General features: G+C 44.4%; 1 protein-coding gene across 2 annotated transcripts in view; it reads right to left on the minus strand.

Moving 5' to 3' along the window:
* The window catches only part of arid1ab (AT-rich interactive domain 1Ab), a 53,172-nt gene extending 33,083 nt beyond the window's left edge, over window positions 1-20,089 (minus strand). For both annotated transcript variants that reach the window (XM_064980145.1, XM_064980144.1), the window contains exons 1-4: window positions 18,850-20,089; window positions 5,559-5,786; window positions 962-1,612; window positions 668-784 (exon numbers count right to left, since the gene is read on the minus strand). In XM_064980145.1, the coding sequence (XP_064836217.1) occupies window positions 668-784; window positions 962-1,612; window positions 5,559-5,786; window positions 18,850-19,764 (1,911 nt within the window). In that variant the 5' untranslated portion in view covers window positions 19,765-20,089. The remainder of the gene's footprint in view (window positions 1-667; window positions 785-961; window positions 1,613-5,558; window positions 5,787-18,849) is intronic.
* Between the last annotated feature and the right edge of the window lie 2,490 nt (window positions 20,090-22,579).

The following is a 22,579-nucleotide window of genomic DNA, read 5'->3' on the forward strand; positions in this document are numbered from 1 at the left end:
TATAAACAACCACAGATACTGACTTCAACTGGAGTGGTACGCTTTTTCACACAGAGAGAGAAGTAGTGAAAGTTCAAAACCCTTTCCTTTCATAATCCGGTATCTTTGAATTAGCATTTGCTAATTAATTAGGGGTGAAATAAAAGGTCAATTTCAAAGTGAAAAATATCAAATATAAATCACTTTTTATTTACCTCATGAACATGTTTTCACCTGCTTCTCGAGACAGGTTAATTGTGCTTCAGTAAATGTGGCCTTTTACTCAACTCAACTCAACTCTGTTCGTCCCACAGCTCCACCAACCTGCCCTTTCTCCTTACCTCTCCTCTCAGAGACCTGATTCACCGCTCCTCCCTGCAGTGTGAAGGGAACGCTCACGTCAGAATAACTGTCAACCCAGGAGAGAGTCTATAAAGACCGTGACGTGTGTGTGTGCGTGTTTGTGTTCCAGCTTATTACCATATGAACAGTCAAGGTCAACTCAGCCAGCAGCCAGTCCAACAGAGGGGGCTGGGCCGGAGGAGGTGGATATGCTAAAATAAGGTGCTGGGAAAGAGGTCTGCTGAGTTGACAGTCAGGGAGGTAGTGTTTGTTGTAGTGGTAGAATGATAGAATGTGTGTACGTGTGTGTTGAGTGACAGACCGTTAATGTCTTGGGAGGGCTCACCGGTAAGCTAGAAGGCCGTCCCTGCATGCTGTCCTCTGCTCCACTCTTTGTGGAAGTCATGGGCTGGTTGGAGGGGGGAGCACTGGACTGGGAGCTGAACGAGTCCTGGGAGAGCTCCTGAAGACAGAGGGAGGAAAAAGGGTGAGGAAAAACAGATGACCGTCTGTAGACTGAGGAGCCTACGCTTCCTTTTTCCATATCAAAAGACATTGTCCTGACGTGGAACCCTGCCGACTTACGTTAGCTCCCCAAGCTATGCCTAGGTCTTAGTTCAACGGGGTTGTGGTGATTTACCTGCGGTGGAGGTGGAAACCGCTGGAAGGGTGACTGCTGCAGGGGTGGGGTCTGGGAGTAGGGTGAGGGCTGGCCCTGCTGAGACTGACCCTGCTGCTGGGGGGGTCCACCGTGACCTGGAGAGGGGTGGTGGCCCTGGGGGCCTGGGGAGGGCTGATGGCCTGTGGGTGGCTGCTGCCCACCATGGCTAGGGGGTGGCTGGTGGCCTGGAGAGGGCTGGTGGCCTGGGGGTTGTTGATGGCCCGGGGGTGGCTGGGCCTGTGGAGGGGCCACCCTTTCTTGCTGCTGGGGGGGTCCTTGCTGCTGCGAGGGGAGCTGCTGCTGTGGAGGCTGCTGCCCTTGGGGTCCTTGCTGCTGAGTGTAGCTGGGCTGGGGGCCCTGACCCTGAGGCACGGCCTGGCCCTGCGGTCCCTGGTTGTAGGGTGGCTGGATCTGAGGTGGACCCACCTGCGGAGGGCCTTGGCCCTGGGGATAGGGGCCGGGGGCCCCAGGCTGGCTGTGTTGGGCTGAGGGCTGACCCTGGGAGGTGTGGACCTGCTGGGGGTAGGGGGACTGCTGCTGACCAGCGTGTGGTGGGGGGCCATGCTGGCCGTAGTAGCCCTGGCTCTGCTGACCGTAGCCCCCTGGACCCTGCTGCCCATAACTGGCCATCTGGAGAGGACAAACAGCAATGTAATCACAGATTTAGAGTCTTTACAATCTGTATCAGGGGTCCCTGTATACACATACAGCTGAAGTAGGAAGTACACTCACCTTAGCCGAATGCATTTCAACTCAGTTTTTCACAATTCCTGACATTTAATCCTAGTAAAAATTCCATCTTAGGTCAGTTAGGATCACCACTTTATTTTAAGAATGTGAAATGTCAGAATAATAGTAGAGGGAATGATTTATTTCAGCTATAATTTCTTTCATTACATTCCCAGTGGGTCAGCAGTTTACATACACTCAATTAGTATTTGGTAGCATTGCCTTTAAATTGTTTAACTTGGGTCAAACGTTTCAGGTAGCCTTTTCACATGCTTCCCACAATAAGTTGGGTGAATTTTGGCCCATTCCTCCTGACAGAGCTGGTGTAACTAAGTCAGATTTGTAGGCCTCCATGCTAGCACACGCTTTTTCAGTTCTGCCCACACATTTTCTATAGGATTGAGGTTAGGGCTTTGTGAAGTATGCTTGGGGTCATTGTCCATTTTAGAAGATCCATTCGCGACCAAGCTTTAACTTCCTGACTTCCTGTCTTGAGATGTTGCTTCAATATATACACATAATTTTCTTCCTCATGATGTCATCTATTTTATGAAGTGCACCAGTCCCTCCTGCAGCAAAGCACCCTCACAACATGATGATGCCACCCCTGTGCTTCACGGTTGGGATGGTGTTCTTCGGCTTGCAAGCCTCCCCCTTTTTCCTCCAAACATAATTGTCATTATGGCCAAACAGTTCTATTTTTGTTTCATCAGACCAGAGGACATTTCTCCAAATAGTACGATCTTTGTCCCCATGTGCAGTTGCAAACCGAGAGTCTGGCTTTTTATTGCAGTTTTGTAACAGCGGCTTCTTCCTTGCTGAGCGGTCTTTCAGGTTATGTCGATATAGGACTCATTTTACTGTGGATATAGATACTTTTGTACCGGTTTCCTCCAGCATCTTCACAGGGTCCTTTGCTGTTGTTCTGGGATTGATTTGCTCTTTTCGCACCAAAGTACGTTCATCTGTAAAAGACAGAACGCGTGGTCCCATGGTGTTTATACTTGCGTACTATTGTTTGTACAGATGAACGTGGTACCTTCAGGCGTTTGGAAATTGCTCCCAAGGGTGAACCAGACTTGAGGTCTACAATGTTTTTCTGAGGTCTTGGCTGATTTCTTTTGATTTTCCCATGATGTCAAGCAAAGAGCCACTGAGTTTGAAGGTAGGCCTTGAAATACATCCACAGGTAAACGTCCAATTGACTCAAATGATGTTAACTAGCCTATCAGAAGCTTCTATAGCCATGACATAATTTTCTGTAATTTTCCAAGCTGTTTAAAAGGCACAGTCAACTTAGTGGAATTGTGATAGTGAATTAAGTGAAATAATCTGTCCGTAAACAATTGTTGGAAAAATGTAGTGTCGTGCACAAAGTAGATTTCCTAACCGACTTGCCAAAACTATAGTTTAACAAGACATTTGTGGAGTGGTTGAAAAAGAGGTTTTAATGACTCCAACCTAAGTGTGTGTAAACTTCCGACTTCAACTGTAATTAACAAAATACAATAAATTGATTTAAGAAAAACAATCAAATTCGGCAGTTAACATATAACATGTATTTTTATACATTAGGCTATATTAAATAAGATTAAATAAAGAAGTCACTTGGTAGTCTTGCGAGGCTTTCCTGTACGTAAAAACACTTACAACTAGAGGTCGACCGATTAAATCGGAATGGCCAATGAATTAAGGCCGATTTCTAGTTTTCATAACAATCGGAAATCGGTATTTTAGGACACCGATTTGGACGTTTTTTATTTAAAACATTTTTTTAACACCTTTATTTAACTAGGCAAGTCAGTTAAGAACACATTTTTATTTTCAAAGATGGCCTAGGAACGGTGGGTTAACTGCCTTGTTCAGGGGCAGAACGACAGATTTTTACATTGTCAGCTTGGGGATTAAATCTTGCAACCTTACAGTTAACTAGTCCAACGCTCTAACCACCTGCCTCTCATTGCACTCCACAAGGAGACTGCCTGTTACGTAAATGCAGTAAGAAGCCAGGGTAAGTTGCTAGCTAGCATTAAACTTATCTTGTAAAAAACAATCAATCATAATCACTAGTTAAACTAGTAATATCATCAACCATGTGTAGTTATCTAGTGTGTCCTGTGTTGCATATAATCGTTGCGGTGCGCATTTGCGAAAAAGGACAATCTTTGCTCCAACGTGTACCTAACCATAAACATCAACGCCTTTCTTAAAATCAATACACAAGTATATATTATTAAACCTGCATATTTAGGTAATATTGCCTGCTAACATGAATTTCTTTTAACTAGGTAAATTGTGTCACTTCTCTGCAACAGTGTCAGGGTATATGCAGTAGTTTGGGCCGCCTGACTCGTTGCGAACTAATTTGCCAGAACGTTACGTAATTATGACATAACATTGAAGGTTGTACAATGTAACAGCAATATTTAGACTTAGGGATGCCACCCATTAGATAAAATACGGAACGGTTCTGTATTTCACTGAAATAATATACGTTTCGTTTTCGAAATGATAGTTTCCGGATTCAACCAACTTAATGACCAAAGGCTTGTATTTCTGTGTGTTAATATGTTATCATTAAGTCTATGATTTGATATTTAGTAGAGCAGTCTGACTGAGCGATGGTTGGCAGCAGCAGGCTCGTAAGCATTCATTCAAACAGCACTTTCGTGCGTTTTGCCAGCAGCTCAAGCATTGAGCTGTTTATGACTTCAAGCCTATCAACTCCCAAGATTAGGCTGTTGTAACCAATGTGAAATGGCTAGCTAGTTAGAGGGGTGCGCGCTAATAGCGTTTGGAGTAGTTGTTCTCCTTGCTCAGCAAGGGCCGTGGATTTTGTGGAGCGATGGGTAACTTCGAGGCTGGCGGTTGTTGATGTGTTCCTGGTTTGAGCCCAGGTAGGGGCTAGGAGAGGGACGGAAGCTATACTGTTACACTGGCAATACTAAAGGGCCTATAAGAACATCCAATAGTCCAAGGTTTATGAAATACAAATGGTATAGAGAAATAGTCCTATAAATAGTATATTAACTACAACCTAAAACCTCTTACCTTGGAATATTGAAGTCTCGTGTTAAAAGCAACCACCAGCTTACATATGTTCTCATGTTCTGAGCAAGGAACTTAAACGTTAGCTTTTTTTACATGGCACATATAGCACTTTTACTTTCTTCTCCAACACTTTGTTTTTGCATGATTTAAACTAAATAGAACATGTTTCATTATTTATTTGAGGCTAAATTGATTTTATTGGTGTATTATATTGAGTTAAAATAAGTGTTCATTCAGTATTGTTGTAATTGTCATTATTACAAATACATTTATTTTATTTATTTATTTATTTTAAAAATCGGCCGATTAAACGGTATCGGCTTTTTTTGGTCCTCCAATAAATCGTTATCGGCGTTGAAAAATCATAAATCGGTCGACCTCTACTAACAACACAGCACATTGGTGTTGTATTGTTCTCTAGTAACTCAAAAGAGCAGCTGACCTTGCCTAGCAAGTCCGGTGAGGGAAAAATGAAAACAAAAGCTGTGTGGTGTCTAGCAGGGCACTTACCCTCTCAAGGATTCAAAGAAAACACGAGGAGTTGCAGAAAAGACCTGCATCAAACCCACCTGAAGTGGCGGTTGTGCGAGAGGTAACAATGAGACAGGACTTGTCTTCTCTACAGGGTGCTTAGAACACCCAACAGGCCTGCGACTGTCTATCAAACTAACAGACCCATTTTAGCTGTGACTGCATGGAAGTGTGATGACAGAGGGTATGATGATCGAGAAAGAGAGCGAGCGAAAGCGTGAGAGAGCGAGCGAAAGACCAGGATCAACAGAAAAACGTTACCAACCTGCTGTCCGTATTGCATGCCACCCATGCCGCCAGGGGTGCGTCCCTGCATGCCCATGGGGTATCTCTGAGACCCTGGGGGTCCGTAGCCCTGGCCTGGGTAGGAGGCACCCTGTTGAGCCCCTGGAGGAGGAGGGCCCTGCCCCTGGCCTTGCTGCTGAGAGTAGGGGTTGACTCCACCATACCCCTGGCCTCTCATCTTCCCTGCCTGGTCCATAGGGCTGGGGGGCTGGAGAGAGGGGGAGAGGGCTAGTAAGAAACCAAACTTAAGACATTCATATGTTTATTTCCATCTTTAACAAACATTGCAATAACTGTACCCCTGAATAAAATCATTTGAACCAACTGAACTCATTAAAATGTGACATTGTGATGAATTGTACACAAGCTAAGTTAGAATTTTTTTCAATAAAATGTAAAAAAAAAACTGCATGAGATCTCACTCCGGGGTCCCATAACAAGGCCATGCCACCGGTGGGAAAAGTGAAACCTATGAGGGTATAGCTAAAGAATGCTAACAAAACAGGATTAGTTTCCCACTAAAAAAAACTTGGCCATGAATGAATGAGCCCAGTCTATCCTCCCTCCATCCCTCCGCCAGGAGCATTTGACTGCCCAGGAGATCAGAATGCCAGCGGGAGGATAAAGTTACGTTCCGACGTTGGGGAGTGTTAAAGTTCCTAGGAAAATCATCTGGAGGAAATGGAAGTGTCTGTCTGTTTGTGGTGGCTGGAGGCCTGCCCACCTCTCAGCTGGAGGACTGGAGGGAAGAGAGACATCATGGGAGAGGAGCCTGACCTTGGCTGCACCTGGGGTGGAGTGGCGGGGGGAACCACATGGCTGGGGCAGCGTGTCACACACACACATAAACACACACAGTCGCCTCAGTAATGCGTTGAACACACCGACAGCGTCATAGTGCAAAATAGTAAGCAGCATCATCTGGATATGTGTGCAACAAAAGTTCAACTTTCACCTTCTGCTACCATTTCTGTCAAGCCGTCTACGCATACAGTTTGACGCCTACCTTCTATAAATCCAACGTATGCACCACACCCTGAACGTACTGCAACCGCCTCTGCAACGCAATGCTGCAAGACAAACGCAGCGTTTCATTGGAAATTAATGTAATTCTGGTGTACCAAAAATGCAACGGAGCGGTCGGTGTGTTTGAAGCGTCAGTTTGATTGGACTGGTGGAATACCACCAGCAGTGTTTCCCCTACTACTGAGAGCTGATGGCGGCTAGTTGGTATTGCTCCACTCTTATCTGCATTGTTGGAAAAGGACCCGTATGAAAGCATTGTCCTCTTAGTCTACACCTGTTGTCTACGCTAGTGACATAACACTTGATTTGACTTCAATGCCTGTTGTTTTCTTATACATCTTATACGTCTGTCTCTTTTCATGTAAATGTCACTGGCGGCGACCGCCAGCATACAATCAGAGAGGGGATGCTAGTGGAGAGAGAGGATGCTTTGAAGTACCAGGCAGCAACAGCTTGAGCCTCTTGGACACCAAGACAGGTGGGCAACACAGACACAAGGCCTTCTCACTGCTTCCCACGGTTATTCATCCATCATGTTTTCCCCTGCCAAATCAAACCTCAGTCCCTGGTTATAGGAAGACAACCATAATGTATTTATAGCCCAGACCAGAGAGGAGGGAGAGGGCAGTGTGCCTGAAACATAACAGGTCCCAGCTGTATAACGTTTGAACCTGGGCCAGAGACTGGCTCCTCTCCTCTCTTCTTTTCCTGCTTTAATAACGCCGTTTTGGCACCGTATGAATGACACTGGCGGTATGTGGGAGAGGCGAGGGAACTGGTCCCATGGGGGGTGGGGTCAGCATAAGGAGATAACATATTCATCCACTCCACATTTTACCTCCAGCCAGCCCAGTCACCCACAGGGCAGGCCTCTCTCTCCAGGGCTACCCCAGGTTCACAGACAGAGAGTATGTGTGTTACTATACTCCCTAGGGTCATTACAGGACCCCACCACAGGGAGCTATTCTCCTGTGACCGCACTTTTAACCCAGTCTTTCTCGGGAGTCTGACTGGATGTGCAGAGGCAGCCAGCCACACGACCCTCTAGCTGTCCTCTGGCTAGAAAAGGTAAATACTATCTGCAACCACTTTCAGGTTTGACGTTTTAAAATGGTTTTATTCGTTCAAATTAGGTAAAAACAAAATCACAGTCATTAGTTTACCAGCCTCACAGGAGTGTCATCCAACCCCAGTCAGGTGACTGACCATCATCTATACCATTCTTTCAGTGATCGGTTTAGTTGCAAGCATTTCCTTATATTGTTGAAGTTGTTCAAATGTCTGACACACACATACATACTGCCCAGTCTGAGTCCGAGGCCCTAGGGGATCCCCTTGCGGCGTGTGCGAGAGAAAGATACTTGTCTTTTCATTCTCCTGGATGGAGGTCAAGGATTGTTATGGCATTCTGCTCCTTAACTCACCTATGGAGTACTGTACAACTGTCTCGTGACTGAATGAAACGTGTTGCTTTGAATAGAATTACAGACACACGAAGGTTGGTATTTCAACGTGTCATAAATCAATTGATGTCCTCTACCTTTTTCGTCATGGTTAAATTTGACAATAGCCATTAACGAATCCTACAATGTTCATATTTGTCTCAACCTATTAATTTGCACACAAAAAATGAATGGTGCTACTGTAGGTAGAACTAGCATTAGCTAGCGCTAGTTGGCACTACCTGCACCAAAACAGCGTTATTTTTCATCCTATAGCTTGTTCTCCATCTTTTTTTTAAAAAGTGAGCCAACATGTTTTCAGCATTCCCAAACTTTGTTTTATCATGCTCCCTCGTCTCTCTACAGCAGACATATGGTGAGCAATATGTTTGGAAAATTTATACATGGTGTCGGCACCTAAGTATCGTGACATTGTATTGTGAGGTCAGATGAGTTTGCAGAGGCATGTTTGTTGCTGTTGTGTAGCCTGCATTCTGAGATCATGTGCAATTGTGTTCACTTCTAAACTGGGTTAGAACGACAGTAAAAAGATAGTGGCTGGAGACGTTCAAAGGTTTATGACAGTCTAGAGACTCTCCCTCCCTCGCTCTACCCCACACGGTTCTCTCCCTCCCTCTCTCTACCCCAGAAGGTCCGCTCTCTCTCGCTCTACCCCACACGGTTCTCTCCCTCTCTCTCCCCCGCATGGCCCCTCTGAATTTTAATTTCAATTCAAGGCCTTTATTGGCATGGGAAACATATGTTAATATTGCCAAAGCAAGAAGTAGACAAAAATGTACAGTAAACAATGCACTCACAGAAGTTCCAAAAGAATAAAGACATTTCAAATTTCATATGGCTATATACAGCGCTCCCCAAACTCTGTCCCCTCTCCACCACACTCTCACACTGTCCCTCCCTTGCTCTCTGCCCAGTCATCTAATCAATCGCTTTAAGGAAACTCCTCCCTCCTTTCTTTCCTCTTTCCCCCTAAAAATAAATAAATGCAATTAGCACATGGCTAATCTGCATAGAGGAAAGCCAGAACACTCTTGGCCTTTGAGGGTGGTGGAGGGACTGATGATAGTGGTGCTGTGTGTGTGTGTGTCACAGTGGACTCAAACAGATGGGCTTGGGGCAGACGATAAACAAGTCCTGCTAATTTAATCCTCCACATGGCCTAGGATCTACACAGACTATTGTTCTGTTGTAAAGCCCTGCACACACCGACACACTCACTCAGGGGCCCCCGCACTCAGGGGCCCCCTTAGACGGCAGTCACTGTCACTTACACCCCATGACTTCATGGTTGGCTTTGAGTATATCAATCAATCACGGACGTTAAGGTACTGAGAACAGCTACTTCGAGCCTAAGAAACAACTTGCAAACCTACTGAGCAGGCCTAATCCAATGAGTGTTCACACATGCTAAGGAAAAAGAATACTCTTTGCTTTCACAAAAGTGTATGAAGAGAGGAGCAAGAACAACCATAAGAACACTTTCTATACCAGTATGTCAGTCCCCATCCCTGTTCCCCTGACTATCACAGGCCTAAAGCAAGAGTTGGTGAAACACTTTACAAACTAATGCAACCGCTAAGAAAAACAATGTCGATTAACAGTCGATTACCCGTTGATTTTTAAAAGAAAATATTATGTCTGGTGGGCCAAACAGTAATTTCACTGAGAGGGTCTGCAACCATCCATAGCAGTTAAAGAGCTAAATGTAAACAAAAGGAAAGTTAAACCCATGCCATGTTCTGGCCTGCCACACAACAGCAGTGGTTAGAACTCCAAGCTGACCGCCACATGACTCTGGAATAAAACAAGAAAAACCTCTCCTGCTTACTCTCCTATGGTCTGAGCACACACACGTGGACAGAGAGTCTGAGGCACCACACAGCTAATACAGCAGTACACACACACAGATATAACTCCAGCTGTTCACAAGAATTCTAAAGATCTACAGAACAAAACATAACTACAACAGGTCACACACCCCATAGATTAAAAACGCTTAATTTCAACCCTGTTGGAAGCGAACGGGATGAAACAAGGTTACCAGGCCTTAAGTTCTGAGCCTAAAACCTACATAAAAGATGGGAGGCTCTTATGATCACCATTCTCTTGGGGGGCTAGTCATTTTCTTAATTCAGGTCGGTTGCTTTCACTTGGCACCGGCCCAGAGGGCCACAGGACAAACCACTTGGATATTGAACTCTGCTATTAGACTAGATAGGCTACCCTTCTTAAAATGTAATATTAACCAAATATGGTCTGCAAAGTACTGTCTGGCTTAGGTTGAGAGAAGAACAAAGCGGTCGCCGTCACACACTAAACACAATATTACAAATCAAATTGTCTGACTTTCTTCTATCTGTTCAGCGACAACAAATAATTCTCCCATTTGACAGAGGAAATGGGGCGGCAGGTAGCCTAGTGGTTAGAGCGTTGGACTAGTAACCGAAAGGTTGCAAAATCTAACCCCCAAGCTGACATGGTAAAAATCTGTCCTTCTGCCCCTAAACCATCATTGAAAATAAGAATTTGTTCTTAACTGACTTGCCTAGTTAAAAGGTTAAATAAATCTAATTATTATCATTTATGTTTTTTAATGGTATTTGTTCTGACTTTTTCCTTCTATAGGAAGCATGGTATTAGGTCAATGATAGAAGATATTGAACAAGACCCTCCACTGCAGAACATTAACCTGTTACTGTCAGACCCATCTTCTAGCCAGATCACCATTCCTGACCTGAAGTGAGGCTGGGGGTGCTGGTGGTTGGACTGAGGAAGAAATGAAACAGGCTCACGCCATAGAGTACAACCCAAGTTTAGAATAATTCTGCTTTTTGATTGGTCAACCAACATCCCACCTCTGCTCAAATTTCATTGGCCACGCCATTGTCACCAACCCAGAAGTGAAGACATTTAAGCAGCTAATAAGGAATTATTTTGGCTTAATTTTAGGGGTAATGTCATGATTAGGGTTAGTGGTTAAAATCAATGTGGCACATTAGGCTAACCTTTATTTTAACCCGTAGAGTGGGTCTGTTTTATGCATCAGCCAAAGAGGTAAGACAATACCATGATGTCCCAGCCATATGGCCACAGGTCAGATGATGTCCTCAGTGTTTATACCAGCCTGACTATCAGCCACGGTGACCACAGTGGCCTGGCATGGATGACACCTTACGATAATAAGTGTGTCACTCAGTCACTATACTACCATTTACATGCCTGAAATAACCATCTGAACAAAGCCAGCGGGGCCAAGCCAGGCAGGCAGAGAGGAACAGAAGGTGCTTAAGGAACTGGCTGGGTCACAAGCCTAACCCACTAACACTCTTAGTCACACAACACCTGACTGACAGGGATGTCATTCCCCCTAGTCTCAACTGACTCAAGTACCGGTAGTTGGTCGCCGGTGTAGGTAAGCCTGCCTCAGAGAGGGGAGTAGAACCGTTGGACTGCTGAATTTGCACATCCAGTGCTTCAATGGAACGAAGCACCAACAGTTAGCGATACACACACTTCGTTAAGCCATAGTTAGGCCTGAGGCATGCAAATTCTGGGGTCGTGGAGAGGTTGGTGCATGGCAGGAGATAAACGCTGCAGCCTGCCACACCTACACCTGGACCTGGACTACATGCTGGTGGAGGCCGAGACCCAAGGAGAAACGGTACTAACAGGTTTCAGAAGAAGAAAATGGTAGTTGCCTTTCCCTACCAGTAACTGTACCATTTAACTTTAACCTGGTCAATGATGTTATTCCCCAAAATGCATTGCAAGAAAACCCTCCAACGTCTGCTTTCCCACCCCTCATGAAGCCAATGGCATTTTAGCACAGAGAGCTCGCCTGAGTCCTGAGCAGAGCTGTGTATGAAAAGATGTGAGGTACAGTAACAATCTACCTACCCCCCAGAATCAACAACTGAGGCACCATTCCCCCCTCAACAGCCACACATTTAAAGGTTAACCTGTTTCTCCATAAAACACAATACGTTATGCAAATAAAGTCAGCAGCGCCGCTCGCTAGGAGAGAAGCATATTCTAATCTAGTCCATTTAAAAAAAAAATTGACAATTCAATGCTTTAATTAGCTGTACATTCCAACCTGGACCAGAGTAACAGCCCAAGTTCGACATTTTGTCCAAACATGGAGAAACAAGAGGAATTTGACGACATTTTCAATGAGTTTGCCTTTTTTCTTTTTTTGCGCGTAGTCTTAAATAAATGCTAGCAGTTATGTTTTAAGCTGCACACCTTGTATGCTTCACCTAGTGGAGACCACTAGCATGGTCCCAATCCCATACCACTGCTCTAAGGGCAGTGGCTGGTACAAGTACAAGGAGAGTGAATGTTTTGAGGATGGGGAAAAACAGGTACAAAGTGAACTGATGAAGGTAGGTAACAACGGTGGACACAACGTGTGGAATGAGAGAATAATGTAGGGTCACAGTAAATAAATGAAGACAGGAGAGACTATCCTTCGTTTGCGCCACCTCCTTTTCAGGGATGGAGAAAGACTTCAGTACCGTATTACTGAAGAGAAGAGACGGATGGCTGGTGGCACGTGGAGCAGGTCACTGAGAGAGGATCCTCCTGAGGCTTCTGCCACACAGGAACACACAGACACACACTGCCAAGGACACACACACACAGCTGTCACAGGCAGCCAAAGATCATTCACAAAAACACCCTCCCCCCCAGGGTATCACTGACACTCTTACTCTTTCTCCCTCACTCACACGCACACAAACACACACACCAGCCCGTCACACAGGGCGTGCACACACAAACAGAGTGTTATGAGGCAGCGTGCTGTCCTGGCCGTGTGGCTAATCACTACTCAGCACTGCAGACGGAGAGAAATTAGCGGAGAGAATCTTTGAATGGACAGCCAGAATACAGTAGAACACACCTCCTGTCCAGTCCACTGGCTACACAGCACACCACAGTCCCCACCACCTCACCGGCTACAGCAGTGTTTCTCAACTCTGGTCCTCTCCAGTACATCTTGGTTGCAGAGATTGACAACATTCACCTTAAAAATGAGTAATCATGCTCCTATCAATATTTACCTATAAGATTCCACAAATTGAAGTCATCACCCGTCAGTATGGGCAGGCAAGTTCATAGTGCAGGGAAACAGACCAAAGCCACTCCAACGGAGACTTCACTTGGACTTTGGTCCACTATCACATCAAGGCCCTCAGTCAAACTTCAATACCACAGACAGACACAACCTTTAACTGAATGTACTGTGTGGATCACTACCATATGTCCAGGTTGGTAGATACTATTATTTCAAGGTTCTTATTGTCAAAGTAAATGGACACTAACCAGATTTGATTTCAGCCTGACATGCGGTTCTCTCCCAGAAAACAACTGGGTCTGTTTGTCGGCAGACATCAGAGTCAACCGTTAGGCTAGGTTTTTACAACCAAAGGGACCAATTAGCCCACTGATATTAGGTTAGACATCTCTCACAGCTTCATCTTTGCCTCAACCGATCTTAATCAAGCAATTGGCTTCTCCATCAATCAATAAATTAATTAATTAAAAGCAACATTTGTCACAAAGTGCTTTGCCGTAATTGAGACGAGACCCCAAAAGAGCAAGCACAGCGGAAAGGAAAAACTATTTTTCCATCTACTCCAAGTCCCACAGTCTCAGCACCACCCCCCTAACAACCTGGCCATAGAGCAGGGAAATACAGTGGTGAACTCTGTCCACAGATCTATAGAAATGCATGAACACCAAATGCAGAAACAACTTAAAGGCATTAAAAGTCAGTAACATAGTGATATTGTAGCCTAGGCAGGCACAGCAAATTAATGAAAAGGCATCTAGGGAGCTGAGGAGAGGCAAAAGCATTTCTATTCTGGTGTATCAACCGTTGGAACACGAGTTTATGTGAGCAGCACAATTCAAGAATAACATCTGTCAATCACAGATCGGATTTTAACAACATAACTTGGTTTAACACAAGTCTCTCAGAGGAGATTGCCACTAAACTGCATAATTCTAATTTCTTTGAATTTCCAGCATCTCCACATGCAGAACCGTGGGTGAATGAATCACAAATTGCAGTCCTGGGTATTAAATTGTCCACTACACAGCCTGCATAGAGGAGAATTAACAGGAGTCTGCAAACACCTGAGAGAAAGAACAAACTTTAATGAAGGCAAACTTAAATCTGTTTTACCTCATTTCTACCAGCATGTCACGTGCAACCAGAGGGGAGAGGGGGGGGGACCACACCACCTTTACTCCACACACAGAGACGTGTACAAAGCTCTCCCTCGCCCTCCATTTGACAAATCTGACCATAATTCTATCTCCCTGATTCCTGCGTACAAGCAAAAACTAAAAGCGGGAAGTAACTGTAACTCGCTCAATACGCCAGTGGTCAGATGACGCACATGCTAAGCTACAGGATTGTTTTGCTAGCACAGACTGGACTATGTTCCACGATTCATGCAATGGCATCGAGTATACCACCGCAGTCACCGGCTTCATCAATAAGTGCATCGACAATGTCATCCCCACAGTGCCCGTATGTACATTTCCCAACCAGAAGCCATGGGTTACAGGCAACAGCAGCACCGAGCTAAAGGCTAGAGCTGTCGCTTTCATGGAGCGGGACACTAATCTGGATGCTTATAAGAAATCCCTCTACGCCCTTAGACGAACCATCAAACAGGCAAAGCGCCAATACAGGACTAAGATTTAATCCTACGACACCGGTTCAGAGCTCATCAGATGTGGCAGGGCTTGAAAAATATTACGGATTACAAAGGGAAACCCAGCAGTGGTCTTCCCAGTGACGTGAACCTACCAGACGAGCTAAATGCCTTTTATGCTTGCTTCGAGGCAAGCAACACTGAAGCATGAATGAGAGCACCAGCTATCCCAGATGACTGTTTGATCACGCTCTCCGTAGCTAATGTGAGCAAGACCTTTAAACAGGTCAACATTCATAAAGCCACAGGGCCAGACGGATTCCCAGGGCGTGTACTCAAACATGCCCGGACCAACTGGCAGGTGTCTTCACTGACATTTTCAACCTCTACCTGACCGAGTCTGTAATACCTACATGTTTCAAGCAGACCAACATAGTCCCTGTGCCCAAGAAAGCAATGGTAACCTGCCTAAATGATTACCGCCCACAGCACTCACATCAGTAGCCTGAAGTGCTTTGAAAGGCTGGTCATTGCTCACATCAACGCCATCATGCCAGAAACCCTAGACCCACTCCAATTCGCATATCGCCCCAACAGATCCACAGATGACGCAATCTCAATCGCATTCCACACTACCCTTTCCCACCTGAACAAAAGGAACACCTATGTGAGAATGCTGTTCATTGACTACAGCTCAGCGTTCAACACCATAGTGCCCACAAAGCTCATCACTAAGCTAAGGACCCTGGGACTAAACACCTCCCTCTGCAACTGGATCCTGGACATCCGCTGGGCCGCCCACCGGTGGTAAGGGTATACAAAATCATCTGCAACGCTTATCCGAAACACTGGGGCCCCTCTGGGGTGCATGCTTAGTCCCCTCATGTTCTCCCTGTTCACCCACGACTGCGTGGCCAAGCACGACTCCAACACCATCATTAGGTTTGCTGACAACACAACAGTGGTAGGCCTGATCACCAACAACGAGACAGCCTATAGGGAGGATGTCAGAGACCTGGCAGTGTGGTGCCAGGACAACAACCACTTCCTCAATGTGAGCAAGAGAAAAAGGAGCTGATAGTTTACTATAGGAAAAGGAGGGACGAACAGGCCTCCATTAACATCGACGAAGGCTGATATGGAGCAGGTTGAGAGACAGTTGTGAAGAGGGCACGACAACACCTTTTCCCCTCGCGAGACTGAAAAGATTTGGCATGGGTCCCCAGATACTCAAAAAGTTCTATAGCTGCACCATGGAGAGCATCCTGACCGGTTGCATCACTGTCTGGTACGACAACTGCTCGGCATCTGACCGTCTAGAGGATAAAATGCCATTTCATTATTGACTGAATTGACACTAGCTGATATGACATTGCCACAATGAGGAGCATTGAAGCTGTATTGTATTGACACTAATGCTACAATAAATGTAACACGCTTCATGATTGGTAGCTAGATGCATGACCTAGCTACCAGGTCTAGGACCAAAAGGCTCCTTAACAGCGTCAACCCCCAAACCATAAGACTGCTGAACAATTAATCAAATGGCCACCAAGACTATATAAATTGACCCCCCCCCCCCTCCCCCTGTTTTTACACTGCTGCTACTCTCTGTTTATTATCTATGCATAGTCACTTTACAAATTACCTCGACTAACCTATACCCACGCATATTGACTCGGTACCAGTACCCCCTATATATAGCCTCGTTATTGTTATGTAATTTTCTTGTGTTATGTGATTTGATAACAAAAATTATTTCAGTTTATTTAGTAAATATTTTCTTAACTCTATTTCTTTAACTGCTTTGTTTGTTAAGGGCTTGTAAGTAAGAATTTCATGTTAAGGTCTACTACACCTGTTGTATTCGGCGCATATAACAAATTAAACTTGATTTGATAGGTGTCTTTAAGACAGGTATTCCACGAGGCATCATGCAAGTCTCTGTGGGGAGAATAATAAAACTTAACAATTAAAATGGTGGTACAGTAATCGAAAAGGGTAATGAACTACCGAGCTAACCAATAACTTGTTTAAAATGTTGATATAATGTTTTATAATGTTGAATATTATATGAACATTTAGGGCTAACAATGGCAAATGACAATTGCCAAGAAACGGAAATCTACAAATTCCAACGAAACTTCAATGGATAGAAATTACAAATAGGCCTAGCTATTCAATATTCAGGAGGTCAACGCTATAGCTAGCCTACACGTGGTTGATGATATTCTAAAACCGGAATACACCATTTGTCTGTTGACATGGTTACACATTGTGCAGCATCACATGTGAAAGTAATCATAGTAACCCAGTGAACAAAGCAGTGACACTTGGCTGACACCCCGGGCTGCTTGTAAACACTACAATTACTGCAGCCATCAGATTCTCCTCACAGAACACAGGTCAGATTCTCCTCACAGAACACAGGTCAGATTCCCCTCACAGAACACAGGTCAGATTCTCCTCACAGAACACAGGTCAGATTCTCCTCACAGAACACAGGTCAGATTCTCCTCACAGAACACAGGTCAGATTCTGAAACCCACTGTAGAACCACAGAGCACCAGTCAGATTCTCTCAAAGAATACAACCCATTCTGAAACACACTGTAGAACCACAGAACACCAGTCAGATTCTCAAACAGAACCACATAACTCCTGTCTCTCCTCTACAAGATTATCCTAGATCAGCTAGGAACACTATTCTAGCATGGGGGAAACAGCCACACCTACTCCCTCTGCTGTTCCAGAATCAGCACTAGAGTTCTGCCACATCTCCAATCTGCCCGTGGAGCAGTACATGCACGTATAAGTATGAACACAGCATTTTTGCATGAAGGCTACAGCAGAGATTTTACGTAAATGTACACTAAACAAATTTAGCTGTACTGTATTATTTGAGTGGCAGGCAATACAGTCATCATGCAAATTACTGCAGAGGGACTTACACAACATAATGTGTTCAATGAAACCATCCATAAAGTATATTTTGCACATTGTTATTTTATTTAGCATGCTTGGACACACGCATTACAGCTGAAATGTAGGCCGCTGCACGCTGACCGCAATACAAACATATTTTGCTTGCATATCAAGTAGGCTAAATGTCATGCACAGACGGTTAAACATGCTAAAGCGCGTGAATAATATGCGTAATGTCATCTTGACACTGCCAGAGTACATGAGCTGATGTGGGTGATTTCTACAGCGTTACATTGGACGCAGTTACAAATGGCCAGGAGCAGGGGATGGGGAGCCAATCAGATCTCAGCTAGCATGTCAACCTAAGACCAACTGTCTCCTGGCTTTGACAGAAGGATTTTACCTCCATAATTCAAATCCCAAAGCAAAGCAATCTGCTCCTTCTCAAATCACTGGCCGTGTTTACTACCGGTACTGAGACCACTCCGGAATACAGGGGCAAAATATAACGTCTCTCTGTCGTTAACTACAATGTAACACTCGGAACAATCATCAGAAGATACAATATAACAAGCTGGCGGGGGAAATGTTGCAACTGAAGGATAGTTATTTGCTACATTTACAAACGTCGACCACAGTCAGGTGTACTTTTAGTTATACAATCCGTTCTGCTTGCTTCTAACAAACTATTCCAATATAATCTTACGTCATGTGTCATTTACATCTTGCCGTTTAAAATTGGTGTGAAAGCTTGCAACAAACTTCAGGGCTACATGGAGTGGATATAGCATACAAATACATTTTGCAGTGATTCGTTAGCGGTATAGCTAACGTTAGCTGGAGAAATAACTGTCATTGCGCTTTATACAGTACACGCTTTGCTAAGAAAGAAAAATACACATTGCGCCTTCCAATTTCTCCTCTCAAACGTGTCCCCTTTGCCCCTGGCCAGGCAGACGCTACACATCTTTACCAGCTCAGTGAGTTTGGTATTTTAGCACAGACATGGCTTGTTTCTCTGTTTAAATACTCTAAAAGGAGGTGGTGTAAGGAGAAAACAGAGGCAGCCATTTTAGAGAGCTACCTAGCTAAGCTACATGGGCAATGGCTGTTCCATTGCAACCCTTCACTGCTACACAGAGCTATCTGCAACTTGCTCAAAGTGCACCAGTACTGAGAGAAAAGTTTACCTGGTTTCTGTTCAGAGGTCCCGTGTTCCCAGGTCCCGTGTTCCCTGGGCTCATTGGAGGCGGATGGTGGGTCCTTTGTTGCCAACCCGGATGGCCCCCACCATACTGACTGCTGGCCATATCTGCTGCTCCCTTGCTAGCCCCTTCCTGGTTACTATAGTCTCCTTGTGGGTAATTCTGGTAGGTCCTCGTTGAGCTGGGAGACGTTAGAAGCTGATTTAAAGTCGGGGTAGACGTGGGTTGTAGGTTTCCTATGTTATACCTCTGATTATTGTACGAGGCAGCCATAGCTGTAGTTCCGCCTGCTGGCTGTTGCTTGCCTGGCTGCCCCCCAGCCGCCGGGGGCTGGTTATTACGCGGGGAATTCATGGCGTATCCTTGGCCCTGATAAGAAGTCCGGTTCGGGAAGGGGCTGTAGTTGTTAAAATGGTTGGGGAAGCCGTGCTCGTGTGAGTTGGGCGGGTATGGGTCCATCATGTTACCTGGCTGCACTGCCGGCCCCGCTGCAGCTGCCATGCCAGGGCTTTGTTGTCCGCCATGTTGATGAAAAGGGCCCCGGCTGTAGTGCTGGTTGTAACCGTAAGGAGGTGGAGGGAATGAGCCCTGGTGGTGATGGCCCATCCCGGAGTGGTTATTCCCCTCCGGTCCCCCAGTATCATTCTGGTTGTTATTATTATTCACCCTGGACGAGTTCCCGTTCTTCATGTCAGGCTCCCCTCCTCCCCCTACATTTCCAGCATCGGCCCCGTCCTGCAGATCCTTCTGTCCAGGAGATCCGTTGTCAGATCCCGGTTCCTTATTTACATGTTGTTTCTCTCCCGGTACCGACTCCTCCAGTGGTTCCCGATCCGGCTTTTTAAGTTCGGATGGCGGGCTAGTGTTGAGAGTGGCGACGCTAGCGACCTGCGCGGCCATGATATCCCTCTCTGCCTCTCACAGCGAGTCACTCACAATCGAGCTCTCTGAATAGCATTGAACATAAATACAATTGTTTATAACAATGTACCCGTGTCCCGGATCATTCCCCCTACCTCCGGACCTAATCCGGCATCCACTCCCGTCTCCGATTCGACTGGAAAGTTACTGGAAGAATATAAATAAGGATCCAGGGAATTAAATTAACCAACAGAGAATGTGGGAAGGCTTCTCTTACAGAACGAGAGTGTGAGCAAGAAACCGACCAAACCAGCACGAGGCTTGGCGAGACACAGCCATTTTACTGAAGCGTTCAGATGAACGCAAAACACGGAGCGGACTCAACCAGTAGGTAGGAGGCGACTAGGCTACAACAAGCAGGGATAAAGGATGTATTCTGTTTATTTTGAAGGGGTTATAGAGCTAGTCCTAGAGAGACTATAGCAGAACATGATAAATAATGTGACTTATAAATGGAACATAATTCATAACATCCAGCATTTCGGCTATTTTGTGGACAATAACATAATCTGTAAATCATAAATTATTTCCATTACAGGCTATATAGATTTGTCTTAAAGCTTCAATCTGCATAGTTATAATGTATTTAGTTTTCATTTTATACAGAGGAGACACACATATGAATATGTTACTGGGAGACTATATAATTCTACAGACAATATAAGTCTATGTTTATAATTGCATCGTATCAACAATATATTCACACAGTTACATAGTATTAAGATTGGGATTGACTCCTGCCATGTGCTGAGAGAGAATGAAACAACTAGCCAAAGCAGAGGGCTTGATATGACAGTGTGTGTGAGAGAGAGAGAGAGTGTGTAATGTTTACTGTACATTTGTATTGTTTATTTCACTTTTGTTTATTATCTATTTCACTTGCTTTCACAATGTAAACATATGTTTCCCATGCCAATAAAGCCTTTTGAATGGAATTGATTTGAGAGACAGAGAGAGAGCTAGAGAAAGAAGGATAGAAAAAGGGAAGAAGGATGGGGGATGGACTGAGCCAGTCACAGAGCAGGAAGTGAAGATAAAAAAGAGAAAAGCAGAGTGAGAGAGAAAACAAAATTGAAATAGAAATTGAGAGAAAACAAACAGTGTGAGCCACTGAAAAAGCCTACATATAATGCTATATCTAAAGCAAAATTAACCGTTGAAAATGTGTGTGTGGTTTCGTAGAATAGGCTATAGGATAAATCAAGAGGAGATTTTGAGAAAGAATAAAGTAAATAATCAAATGACAACAGCCACGCTCTCCTCTTCCCCACTCTGCTGCTCTCTCCCTCTCTCCCTCCCCACCCCCTCTCCTCATTCTCTCCACCCGCCTGCCTGCCTCGTGTTCTCTCCTAGCAGCAGCAGCCTCTCTCTGCTTGCAAAAGCAGCAGAACTTTGCTATCAGCGCGTGGGGGATGGGCAGCGCAGGCACAGCTCAGCACAGCCCTTTTCTCCTCAACAATGCAGGGCTTTCTGGCGAAGAGTTACAGCGGCCAGGCTCATACTACTGACTAGCATGGGAAAGGGGATCCCCTTAGTTTAAGTTTTGTTTATTTTTTTTCTCTAAAATGTGCATTAAGGGAGGAAGGACAGACAGGCTGTAAAAGGGGGAGGTGTGGGGGTGGGGGCCAGAAGCCTGACTGACTATATTGGCTAGGGAGGGAGGAGTGTTGCTGTGTGCTGCTAGAATATAGAGAGAGGCAGACAGAGGAGAGGGGGGGGGTTGGGATCTTTCTTTTTTTTCTTTTCAGCATAAACTTGGTGTTTATCATAAGGGGACCCTGTCTATTTTTTACCCCTCCTGTCCTATTTTCCACCCTCCTCCCATTCACTGATATTATAGTCTGTTACACCTGGTTTTAAATATATTTTGTCTGCACACTTCTTTTTAGAATTAGTCCTAATGGAGAGAATCATCTCTGTAGTTGTAGGGACTCATCATTGTCCTCACACTGAGAACTGCTTCTTAGTGGGTCATAGAGCTCACCATACTCGTTCCTCTGGTTGCACACACACACACCTTATAATATATTCTGCTACAGTATTATTAGCTCACGTTAAACAAAATTAAACATAAATATACTTCTAAATGACAATCATTGATAATGCAAAAAATTCATATAGTGATTTGTGGAATCCATGTAAGACAAAGGCACTTTAGACATTATTAGTCTTCATAAAGTATGCTTTAGACATTAGTCTTCATAAAGTATCCTGCAGACATTATTAGTCTTCATAAAGTATTCTTCAGACATTATTAGTTGTCATAAAGTATTCTTCAGACATTATTAGTATTCATAAAGTATACTTTAGACATTATTAGTCTTCATAAAGTATGCTTTATACATTATTAGTCTTCATAAAGTATGCTTTAGACATTATTAGTCTTCATAAAGTATGCTTTAGACATTATTAGTCTTCATAAAGTATACTTTAGACATTATTAGTCTTCATAAAGTATTCTTTAGACATTATTAGTTGTCATAAAGTATTCTTCAGACATTATTAGTCTTCATAAAGTATACTTTAGACATTATTAGTCTTCATAAAGTATGCTTTATACATTATTAGTCTTCATAAAGTATGCTTTAGACATTATTAGTCTTCATAAAGTATGCTTTAGACATTATTAGTCTTCATAACGTATGCTTTAGACATTATTAGTCTTCATAAAGTATGCTTTAGACATTATTAGTCTTCAAAAAGTATTCTTCAGACATTATTGGTCTTCATAAAGTATGCTTTAGACATTATTAGTCTTCATAAAGTATGCTTTAGACATTATTAGTCTTCATAA

This window comes from Oncorhynchus masou, chromosome 12, assembly GCF_036934945.1.
Source record: "Oncorhynchus masou masou isolate Uvic2021 chromosome 12, UVic_Omas_1.1, whole genome shotgun sequence".
Classification (NCBI taxonomy): Eukaryota; Metazoa; Chordata; class Actinopteri; order Salmoniformes; family Salmonidae; genus Oncorhynchus; species Oncorhynchus masou.